We start from the raw sequence: 12,255 nt of genomic DNA, 5'->3' as shown, positions 1-12,255 counted from the left end.
TGAGTTCCAGTGAGGGGTGAGTCTGTGTGAATTTTTTAATGCTTCATACTTTTAAAAGAGCTCTTGTGCTTTATCTCATTTGAACCTCTTTCTAATGAATTGTCCCATCATCTCTTTTTATTTTTCTACACTATTTGATAAGTATCTTTTTAATTTGCTCTATTGTTCAAGAGCTGTTTTCTTGCAGTGAGCATATATTAATTACTTTTGTACCAAAATGAAGTTATTTTTAAAACCTATTTTATGGTACTTGCCACCTTGTTTTATTATGTTTCCTTTTGAACTTGAAGATAGGCCCCATGTTTTGCTATTCTTGGCATAATTTATGCTCAATAAATTTTCCTCAAATGAGATTATCTCCTTTTTTTACATGTGAGGCAGTTTGAAGCTGATTGATTTGGTTGAGGTTGAACAATTTATACAGCTTGTTAGTGATGACAGAACCAGAACCTGAGCCACGGGTTTCTTATTTCATACCTGAATTCCTAGGATTCGCACCATTTTCCCATTACCTTAGTTTGGTTACTAGAGCCTCCACCCTCCAAATGGCCCAGAAACCTGGGTTTCTCAAGGCCTTTCCCCTCAACCCCCATTACCGCTTGCTCCTGGCATGCTGTGGAACAAGCCTGGAAGAGGATGACAGTGCTGTTGACTCACATGCTTCTCCAGGCCACGTTCTCTACGATGTCATTAGAGCGATCTTTCTAAAACTTCTTACATCTGTGCTTTAAACACTTAGCAGTTCTGTGTCACCGGCAAGGTAAAGTCCAGATTCCTTTCTCTGGTGACGTGTGAGAACCTGCCCCCTTCCCAGCCTCCCTGCCTTCTTCCCACCACAGCATCTAGCTAAGCAGAGCTCCTTGCAGTTCCCTGCATGCCCTTTGCTGCCTCATGCCCTTGTGTGTACTACCCTCTCAGTTTGGAATGCCACCCCCCTCCTCCAATATTTTTCTCTTGCCTATCCAGGGCAGCTCAGGGCAACTTCCTTCAAGTACTCCTTCCATTGTGCTTACCTTCCATTATAGGGTTCACCAGCCTTGTCTAGGACAAGTACACAGACAGAATGCTGTGGTAGAAGCTCTTACCAGATACAATCCCTGCTGAAAAATCTACAAAATATGTTCCAAGATCAATTTAGTGTAACCTGATATTTCATTTTCCAGACGACTCTTGCCCTTTCTCAGGAAGGGCTCCCACCCCCATTATGGGCACGGGGTTTCCTATCCCCTTTCCATCTCCCAGCTGATTAAGGCTGGCGCTAATAGGGGAGGGCAGATGGTCTGTGGTTTTTCTCCTGTCTGTGTCATCCTCCACAGGCTCAGATAACGATGGCTGAATGATTTATATTTGACCTTTCAGAGGGCTCTGTGTTCAACTGTTTTCTCTGCTTATTGGAAAGACATGTGCTCATTGGCCGCATTGCTCTGTGTCCAGCTGACTAAGCGTCCCTCCTGTGGGAGCCGCAGTCTGTCTGCTTGGAGCACAGTGCACTCTGTGCCTGGTCCTCACTCAGCCTTCACTCCTCTGCTTGCGGTCTGGCTGTGCTCAGATGTTTCAATCACAGTGTTCGGGACGGGAGTAGGGTAGTCCCGGGGAACCTGTTTCAGTACCAAGTTGAACTTAGAAAGTGGGGAAAACAAAATCTTTCTCTTCGTGTGTATTAACTTTGCACGTATTTCAGTGTACAATCTTTGACTCAGTGAAGACTTTGGGCTCTATTTACCTGGCTCAAATTAAGGGCCGTACAGCTTGTAATAGACTTTAATATGTGCTTCTAAACATTGGCACCTAAGCTCCTATCTTTGGCAAGAAATTAAAGACATGTTGAATTAATTTCATTTTCATTCCATAAAAATGGAGTTTTTATTTTGTTTTATTAACTGAATTCCATGTGGTTGGCATTGATGGATTTTTACGTTTGTTTTCATTGCTCCCATCCTCTTCTCTACCTCCTCACCTGAGAGATGGACGCCTACAATTGTTTCCCGAACACTGGTCCCTTCAACCCCAATCTTAGAGATTTCCCTCTCCTCCTGTGCAGGTGTCCCTTCCTCAGCTGGACGTTAGGGACCTCCATAGCTGAGCGCAGCATGCTGATGCCCTTTCCTGTGTGTCCCCTCTGCCTCTGAGCAGCTTGCTCACGTGTATCTTCCTGCTCATGCTCCTGTTCCTCTCTCCTGGAACGCTGCCTGTCCCTAAGTGCTGTAAAGCTATAGTAGCCTGGAAAATACAGGATAAAATGGAGTTAAATTTTTTCCTGCCAAATTTCCATTTAGGGGTGGAGGTGAGAGGGAGTAAAGTTTTCTGCTGAAATCCTGCAGTACTTATTTTGCACTTTCCAATTTATTTATGGGTTTTATTATATAGAAAACAATTTAATGACAAAAAGGAAATAAAAAGAATAATTCGTCCATAATCTCACCTTTATTTGTTTTCATTCTTCTAAATATGACCCAGTGGATCGTATAACTAAACATATAGATATATAGTCTTATGCTGCACACTTATTTTTTTCAGTTGTTTTATTTTCTAGTTTTATTGTGGGCATTTGGAGGGCTCAGACTGTCTTATAGTTCTTTTGTATCCCTCAGGTGCCAAGCCCAGTCCTAGGCACATAATAGGAATTTAATCAGTATCTCATTAACATTTTTAGGGTTTTGCAAGTTCTTTTTCATTTTTTGAATCTGTAGCTAGTGATTATTTTCACTTAGATCCCAATTGTGTTTGTGTTCTCAAGACTATATATTTTAGTTTCCTTTTTTTTTTTTCATTTTCTGTTTTTCTGTTCAATCTTTGGCTTTTTGGATCATAACTGAGAGTCATCTTTCTTGTTTATGGGCGTATTGGATGAACCCAACCACTTTGTTAGCATACACAGAAGTTTCAGGGTTTTCTTCTTATTCTTTTTTTTAAAGACTTTATTTTTCCTTTTTCTCCCAAAGGCCCCCTGGTACATAGTTGTGTATTTTTAGTTGTGGGTCCTTCTAGTTGTGCTATGTAGGATGTCGCCTCAGCATGGCTTGATGAGCAGTGCCATGTCCGCACCCAGGATTTGAACCAGCGAAACTCCAGGCCACTGAAGTGGAGCACGTGAACTTACCCACTTGGCCACAGGGCCAGCCCCCAGGGTTTTCTTAAACCTTTCTTTTCCCATAGTGCTTCCATAGGAGAGAAAAAGTCACTGAGTCTCTTAAAGGCAGGATCTATGTCTTATTTCTCTTTGATTCTCCTAGAACAGTACCTGAGATATCATATTTGCTGAGTAAATATATTTGTTAAATTGAACTGAATGAGAAGATATTGTTTCAAACATGTATTACTTTTATAAAGTTATTAAAAAAAGTTCCCTTTTAAGGAAAAGCCTCTATAAACTAATTTGTTTTGCTTGTTCATCCTGTCTTATAGCCTTCTTTTCAGTGAACTTGGGCTATAGGACGTTAATCACTCAGAACTTGTGAGATGGTTGTGTTTTGAACTGTGGTCCCATAGGAGATAGGGTCATCATTTGTCAGAAAATTGGTACATTTAAATAAAATAATAGCTTGATTCCATGGATTGAGGGTCCTCAAGACCCTCAGGTTCAGTGATTTGCAAGGACTCAGCGTATAATCACGCTCATGGCTCTGATTTGTGGCAGTGAAAGGATGCAGAGCAAAACCAGTGAAGGGAAAAGGTGCAGGGGGGAATGTCCAGGAAAAATCAGGCACAAGCTTTCCAGGGTCTTCTCCCAGGGGAGTCACATAGGACGTGCTTAATTCCTCTGGCAAGAAGTTGTGACAACACATGTAAAATGTTACCAACCTGAGAAACTTGTTAGAGACTCAGCTTCCAGAGTTTTTATTGGGAGCTGACCATGTAGGCACCCGCTGCCTTGCACATACCCAAATTCCAGACTCCCAGAAGGAGAGCAGGTGTTCAACATAAACCATATTGTTTGTTCAAACATTGTGGGCACCGTGAGCCACTCTTATCAGTTCTGGAAATGGTGGGAACCCTCCCAAATCCACGTTCCCAGATGCCAGCCAGGAGCCAACCTTGTAAGCAGGCCTTTCAGAGGAGAACAGTGGCCTGCTACCTGAACTCTTTCCTGTACAGTATATACCGTATATTCTTAGATCCCTTTCAATTTAGGGATTAGACTTTTATAAATCAGATTGTATGTTAAATATTTTCTGTAATTTAAAAATCACTTTTAAAAAACTTTTCCTGCTGTTGTAAAGGGCCCAAGAGTCTGGGACAGTTCCTGTTGTCTTGCACCTGTGCGTTGGGGTCAGAGTATTGCTGCCATATTGGTAACAGTGCAGAGTGGATAAGCTCTCTTCTGCAGTTACAAGAGAACTGTTTTACAGAAATTCCCTGCGGAAGACCTTTTCCTCAAATATGTGGTGATGATGCTCTCAGATAAGCACAGATAAATTGACTCCCTGTTTCCTTCCACGTCAGAAGGGAAAAATGTTCATGGGAGGAGAGGTTGAGATAGGGCATCGGGCTTGTGTGGGAGGGGCTGTTGGGGCACAGAGCAGGGTAAATCCAATTGTGTCTTATCTCTGAAGTCTTCTTTGTGGCACATACTCTCAAGAAGGCTCTGTTAAGAAAAATTGGCTTAATGGGAAGTAATGGATTCAGCTTTAAAAATAACAGATGTTCACCCTCTGTTGTGGCATAGCTGCTTCTTCACCACCTTCCTTTGCTGGATCTCTCTAGGCTGGGGCAGCGTGACAGTTTGGCCATTGTCATAGACCAAATAAAGCCATCCTGATAAGGTGCGGTTAAGCCACCAATAGGCATTAGATACAGAAGAATTAGGGATTCTTTGCATTTCTGCATTTAACACTAAGAACTTTTTTGTTAATAAACTGGCCATTTGTTCACCCAATAAATATTAATTAATCCTTTCTGTTTGCTTGTTTTGTTTTTTGGCAAATCTCCATGCTTAGTGCTTGGGTATAAATTCAGCAGTGATTTAGACTTAGGACTTGCTCTTGAAGAGGAATGAAACACAGGGCAGACAAATGTAAGAGTTATAAAAGAGGTTTATCAGGAAAGTGCCATGGTAGCTCAGAGACACGGTGAGGTTCATGTTTCACAGAACTCATGGAAAAAAAGTCCAGCTCAAGTGATGCTTGTATGCTTGTATCCATTCATTCTTTCATTCAGCAGATATTGTATACTATGTCCTAGCTCCTGCGAAATGGGCTCCACGCAACAATAAACAAAGAAATACATGGTCTTGCCGAGTAGTCATACAGTGTGGTAAAGGGAAACAGACAACAAATAAGGAATGTATGCCCTCTGAAGAAACAAGGTGCAAGGATAGATCATAACGTTTATTGTTTTTAAAAATCTTGCTTGATTTTTCAGGTCCTTCTTCAATAACCTCATTATTAATACAGGAAAATTATTTTAAAATGGTTATTTTTTCATGGTTTTCTTCCCTTCTCTTTATAGCATATATAAAAGGTGGGTGGATCCTTAGGAAAGCCTGGAAGATTTACAATAAATGCTATCTGGACATCAATGCCCTCCAGGAGCTGTATCAGAAGAAGCTAACTGAAGAGCCCTTGACTTCTGACGCTGCAAATGATAATCACATTGTGGCTGAAGGGGTGTCTGAGGAGTCTCTAAACAGACTGAAAGGTGCTGTGAGCTTTGGATATGGCCTTTTTCACCTTTGCATATCCATGGTGCCCCCAAACCTGCTCAAAATCATCAACCTGCTGGGTTTTCCTGGAGACCGCCTACAGGGGCTTTCTTCACTGATGTATGCAAGCGAAAGTAAGGACATGAAGGCCCCTTTAGCTACGTGAGTAGCTGTATTGCAATGCTTTGGTAGATAATATAGTGTTGAAAGTAAGTAAACAACAATCAAAACCTTTAAAGGAAACTTCAGGTAAAATGCTTGGTTGGTTGACATGATGCCATGCCTGATGTCTTTTAATGCAATGCCAAGGACTGTGTTTTGGGGGGTGTTCATAAGCTGATTTTAGAGAACAGGGCACTGTTCTTAAGTCTCATGAGTCCTATATTTTAAACAGGTAAAATGATCATGCTTTTTAACCTCAAATGATTTCATAGGCAGTTTTTGTGACCTTGACCACATTCACTGAGAGATTCACGATTCTGATTTTTGGAGTTAAGGGGTACAAATTTGATAAGGCTTTTCTGTCATTGAGAATTTTTATTCGTATATCCTTATATGGGGTAATCTTCCTTGATAATTCTGGTTGGTCCATTGGTCTCTTATATGTGGCTTGGATATTTTGTGCTGTTCAGCCAGATTGAGTCATATTATGTTGTGCAGCCTAAACTTAAATGACAATTATTTCAACAATGGAGTGTGGTGAAGCTGATGTAACTATCCAGAGCAAAGATTTACCCATTTCTCCATTTGTTAAAAATGATGTGATTTTTTTTCAGTCTGGTAAATATCTACCATTTGCAACTTGAGTAATTTTACCAGACACACTAGATGTCCTTTGACGTTACACCACTTGTCAAAATTTTTCCAAAAAAACTTGATATCACAGAGATCCTTAGCTCAATTTCTACTCATCTTATTGTATTGAGAGTTGAGGACTTTGGATGTTTTCTCTTAATCAGTTGGTAGCTATTATAAAGATCATTAATTTTTCATTTCAAAAATATTTGTGCCTCCCCAAACTCATTAAATGACACAGTAGTCCTTTATTAATTTGCCTTAACAGATTTGTGATAATTTATCTGTCTATGTCTTCATATTATTTTCTGAGAAAGGAATGAATTGAATTAATAATGTAAATTGGTCCTATCTTTAGAAGAGAACCAAATTTATGACTATCCTGGAAGCACACATTTACACAAAAATATTTGTTGGTTAAACATTTTTGTCCATTCGTTAAAGCAGATCCCAGTGAATCTATTTCATATACCTACTATATCATGGCATTTTTTTCTTCAAAGGGATGAGTTTGAAGTGAGAGAATTTTAAGTAATTTGCTTATTTGTTCGTTTTTTAAATTGAGCATCCTCAAAGGCCAGAGAAGGGGCCATCGATCTGGTCCTCTCAGTTACTTTAACCCAATTTAGTGTAATTTTGCTTGTGGTTCCTATGTTTAAATTCAGATTCTGAGGCTTACGCCTAACTTTTGTGAACACAAGAGAAAACAACGTTTTCCTTTTGCAGAAAGTAATGCTTTTGTTATGAGGGGACCATAGATTCATGGTAACCAGTTACTGTTTCTAATTTGTGCCTTGATGAGTTAGGTGTAGAATTCAGAGATTTATGTCAGTCATACATTCAGTGATCCATCCAGAAGCCTCAGAAGAGCTCACTGTTTCTGTCACCTTATTCTTCTCTCACCTGATGGAAGGGAATGTGCTGATTTATATGTTGTGTTCAAGTTGCAGTTTCCTAAATATTGGTAAAATTAAAATGGGGAAAAATACTCTGATTTTACTTCTTTAAAGACTGCATAGTAAGCTCTTTGGAAGGAGTGTGTATTGGGCGAGCTCATGCTGATTTTTTTAAAAAGTAGAAACACTATAAGAAAAGTCTTTTGCTCACCGTTTCTCTCCCTCTCCCCTTAGACTAGCTCTGCTGTGGTATCATACTGTAGTCCGCCCGTTCTTTGCCTTGGATGGCAGTGATAACAAAGCAGGCCTGGATGAAGCAAAGGAAATTCTTCTCAGAAAAGAAGCTGCTTATCCAAATTCTTCCCTCTTTATGTTTTTCAAGGGACGCATACAACGATTAGAGGTACCGTGCCTTCCCCATCTTTTGAAAATAAAGCCTTCTGTTGATCAAATCTAATTCTGGCTTGGGGACTAGTATCCAAATGAGGCCGAATGTCTTGGGGCCGAGGAACATTTTGTTCTTGTGCCTTCCGTGGCAATGATGCCACGGAAGGCTCTCCCAGGAACCCAGGATGTTAGTTACCTTCTGTTCAGGAGACGTGGGTGAAGCTGGTATGGGGTTCCTCGTTGGTAATGAGACAAGAGTGGTGTTCTCTAAGCTGAAGGCAGAGGAGCATTAGTAAGTCTCTTAGTTGAAGAACACAAAATACAATTTTTTTTCTTCTCTGGAGTTACTAATAATCTTTTTCTAAATTTTCGTCTTCACTAACGATTTATACACAAGTTATTGTCTTAAATGTCAAGGACAGCATCAGCTTTGAAATTGTGGTAGCTCTTATTGGTTTTTCATGTGCTTCATTTGCCTGGGCACTGTGCCAGGAGCTTATATGTGCTATCCCACTTAATCTTCCAAACAAGCCTATGACACACATAGAAAATTGTCCTCTGTGTTTTATAGGAAAGAAAAACAGGGATCTGAGAGTGTTACCAGACAGAAACACAGGTTCTTTACCCGCCACACAAGAGGGTCCAAATAAAAACTGGAACACCAGGCTTATGTCAAGGAAAGGGTTTTTATTTCACGTCATGTCATCTGGGAAACAAGAGTCAGCCCTCAAATTTGTCTCCTCAAAAGATGGGAGGCAGGGGGTTTTAAAGGTTGTGAGGAGTCGGCTGCTTATAGGGAGGGAAGCCTGTGGCCTTGCTGGTTGGTGCTTTCCCACCAGCCTGCATTTGGCCTTGTGAGGCTGCTTGCAGGAGGAGGATGGAGAGATAAGGGAATCTACAGGTGGATGTCCTTCGTTGTCTGCCTCCGTGATAGGTGTTGCATTTTGGGGCCAGGAAACCGAGGAGCTGAGGTCTGGGAAGCTTCAGCTTCTTGATATTCTCTGGATATCAGTTTCCCTGTAACAAACTTCAAGGAACCGTAATTAGCCAAAACTTCAGTATGAGCCCAGCATGAGGCCACCTGGGCTTTTAATAACTTGTAACTTCTGTTTGCCTTGTGAAGTTCAGGGATACAAGGGTTTAAAAAACTGATGTTTACAGATGAATGTAACTTAGAGAAGCAGGGAAAGGGGATGAGTGCTTTTGGTTTTAACCCCACATATGCTGGGTTTACTGTAGGGGACCCATATCAGGGCCAGCATCAAGAGGGCTTCAAGTGACCTCCAAGCTCACCCTGCGAGTGAGGCCAGGCTGTCTTGTTCCAGAACCAGAACACGCCCTGGCCTTTGGAGGGGCTCTTCTTCTCCTTCATGCCTCTTTTTTTGTCTGCTTGTTTGAGGGCATGAGGATTTAAAGAAAAATGAAAATATTTATAAGAAATAAATCAGGCATATGAATCATACATATGAAAGAAGGTGGCTGTGATGCTAGGGGCCCACCCATATTCTCACCAACAGCTATTCATGAATCAGTGTGAGGTGTTAACAACCTCATCCTCCAGTTAACCAGGTACTCTGCAGCACAGTCAATGCTTGAAGTCAACCCAGCAAACCAATGAATGCATTTGGAAGATTTTTGCCTAGAAATGCTTTTATGAGCGCAAGGAGGAATTGTTCATTAATTTTTTTGTTGGCGATGAAGTGTACATTACTTTCCAATAATGTCTTTCCTTCACAAGTGCCTCCTTAAATCTGGAGATTCCTCATCTTTATATTTGGAAGTGGTACTTTGGAGATTATCTTTTTTTTTTTTTAAGATTTTATTTTTTCCTTTTTCTCCCCAAAGCCCCCCAGTACATAGTTGTATATTCTTCGTTGTGGGTCCTTCTAGTTGTGGCATATGGGACGCTGCCTCAGCGTGGTTTGATGAGCAGTGCCATGTCCGCGCCCAGGATTCGAACCAACGAAACACTGGGCCGCCTGCAGCGGAGCGCGCGAACTTAACCACTCGGCCACGGGGCCAGCCCCTGGAGATTATCTTAATAGTTTATCATGAAAACAGCACAGGAAGCTCACCAGGATCTGAATGACTTAAACCCATGTCCGAGTTATTTTTCTTCTCGTTATCTTGAAACTATTTTTCTTTGCATTGAGGCTCATGTGACTACAGTTATATTTCTGTTTTTCTCATGCGGTCTTAAAAACATTGTTCTGATCAATCTCTTGTGCAGTCTGGTCTGTTTGTTTGTGATTCTTTTCTTTCAGGCTCAGGGTTATGGTCCTACATGTAGGGAAGGTGTTCAGGTTATTAAAGTTTCTCTACTCCCTTGGGTTTGTGCAGGAGGAACTAAGACTGTAAAAGGAAATTTCAGGTTGACTAAGCCTTCGCACTTCAATGATCATTTCTGAGATGAAAGTTAGGTACAGGGTAAGTGCTTTCTAGATGTAAATTTCTTGAAGGGCGGCCAGGATGCATTTTGAATAACTTTGAACAGGATCATAGTAGGGTCAGTGTTCAACAGAGATTTGCTGACTGGGGGTGAGAGCCTGAAGTTGACAATTGTGTAACACAGCAATAATGCGCCATAGTATTAGGCATTTATTAGAATTCTCTTCCCTTACTCCACTGATCAATGAATGCTCCAGATTGGGTTTTGAAGCTGTTAAATAGAAATGTACAAGTCAGGATTTATGTTTGGTTATGCCTGCCATTTTAGTTAATTTTTCATTTTAAAACAAAAGTGCTTAACTTTTAGCTACACTAATAACTTTTTTTCCCTAAAAACTTAACTTGGCATAGTTTTAGTTTATACCACAATTCATTCCTATTGGGGACTGAGTGAATGCTAAAAGTTTAAGTGGTCATTCATTGTTGTTGGGATGGTTCTAGAAATGAGGAAGCCACAGCGCCATCAAAGGATTCTTATAAATATGGTTTGGGGAGGTATATAGTCAACATTGTATCTCTCAGCAGGCATTCACTCTCTTTTAGGGCAGATCGTTGTGATCTGAGTGTGGGTGGTAGATGTTAGAACTTCACCGTGAAGCAATTTCCTTACCTAACTGATACTGGTTTTAAGAAAAAAACCTGAAAAGATCTATTACTGCTCTTGTTCAGTGAGCTGTAGCTTGGGGGCCAAGCAAAATGTGGCAAGTGTTTCTGTTTGGCCCTTCCCAAAGGCCAGAGGATGAAAGGGTTTTAGGGCTGACTTGAAATGTTGGTATTATCCTCACGGTGCCCAGACACCAGCATTTCATTAACCTTTCCAAGTAACCGTGTAGGAAGGTGTCAGTTGGTGACATCCTTCATTTGCACATGAGAAACTCTGTCCAGGAAGGCTATGATGTGCTCTTGTCAAAGGCTTTTTGTAAGGTCTCTAAGGTCCAACTCAGTTGATGAAAACACCCACGGCTGTTTTCAACAGATTCACTTGCAAAGAATCTTTTTTCTTTCAGTGGGCATTTAGGTTAGAGAGAGGGCCCTTTGACATCTTTTTATCAACAAACACTGACAGAACATGGTCCGGGGGCTCTAATTTAGGCAGGTGCATCATATGACACTGTCTTAGTTTCTTCAGTGACGCAGAATCTGTAAAATTATTTGAACAGCTGCGTTTTTGTGAGCTTGCTGTCATCCAGGGTGACTAGCTTCAATGTGTACTGGTTCGTTTTCTTTTTCCTGTGATCATTATTTTGAAATCATATGCAGTTGCCCACTTCCTCTTTTAGTTTCATTAAGAAGTTTTTACATACTTTGCACTTCATTGTTTGGGACAATTTGAAATCCATATGGGAGGGTGGTCTTTAACACACCCACCCCTGTCCTTCCACTTGTATAACCTTGTTGTAGTGACTTCATCCCTTTCTGTTGTTGTGACCTAACTTGACCTAGCAGTGAAGTTCTGCCCTTGATGGGCTTGGGGTCCGTCTGTACCCCAGGATGGTCAGCACCCTCTGCTTTTGGGGGCTGCTGAAGCACATGAATCTTGGCTGGCTGCACAAAGAATTTTCTTTCTTTGCTACTTTCGCTTCTCCGCACTGGATGTCTACATACCCCGACTCCAGCCTTCTCCACACCCTGTGGTCCTTACTACCTCTTCTGTCTCTTGACTTCTCCCATGTGACTACTCCTGTTGCTGTGAGGAATAAATGGGCTCATACTGTACTTAGCATGGATTCAATACTCCCTAAGTAGTGGTGGGATGGTGGTTATTATTCCTACTGAATGCTTAAGCCTGAGAAGTAGGGGTATCAAATTTTCTCTTTTTTCTTCTTAAGAGAAAGTACTTGTTTTGGTGTTGAGAGCCGTTCAGCAACGCTAGGGCTGTAATTGGCAAAATGGGTGTGTGTGTAGCTAGAGGGGCTGTGGATGCCATACAGTACCTGTATTTACTTTTCTCTGAATTTCCATAATGCAAACAGCTATTAGGAAGTGGACGCATGGGGTCTATAGCAATCTCAATTTTAAAATGTGAACCAATAGTTATTGTTTTGAGCTTTTGTATTTTTCATTAGTTTGCACCCAGTTAAACCTATG

At 41.1% G+C, this 12,255-nt stretch overlaps 1 protein-coding gene across 5 annotated transcripts in view; it reads left to right on the top strand.

Moving 5' to 3' along the window:
- The window catches only part of TTC39C (tetratricopeptide repeat domain 39C), a 104,925-nt gene that overhangs the window by 54,120 nt on the left and 38,550 nt on the right, over nucleotides 1-12,255 (top strand). For 4 of the 5 annotated variants that reach the window (XM_044774488.2, XM_070513291.1, XM_044774490.2 and 1 more), the window contains 2 exons: nucleotides 5,449-5,803; nucleotides 7,567-7,735. In XM_044774488.2, the coding sequence (XP_044630423.1) occupies nucleotides 5,449-5,803; nucleotides 7,567-7,735 (524 nt within the window). The remainder of the gene's footprint in view (nucleotides 1-5,448; nucleotides 5,804-7,566; nucleotides 7,736-12,255) is intronic. The other variant, XM_070513293.1, reaches the window with a different exon arrangement.

This window comes from Equus asinus, chromosome 7 (genome assembly GCF_041296235.1).
Source record: "Equus asinus isolate D_3611 breed Donkey chromosome 7, EquAss-T2T_v2, whole genome shotgun sequence".
NCBI lineage: Eukaryota > Metazoa > Chordata > Mammalia > Perissodactyla > Equidae > Equus > Equus asinus.
This window is presented reverse-complemented; position numbering and strand designations above follow the sequence as displayed.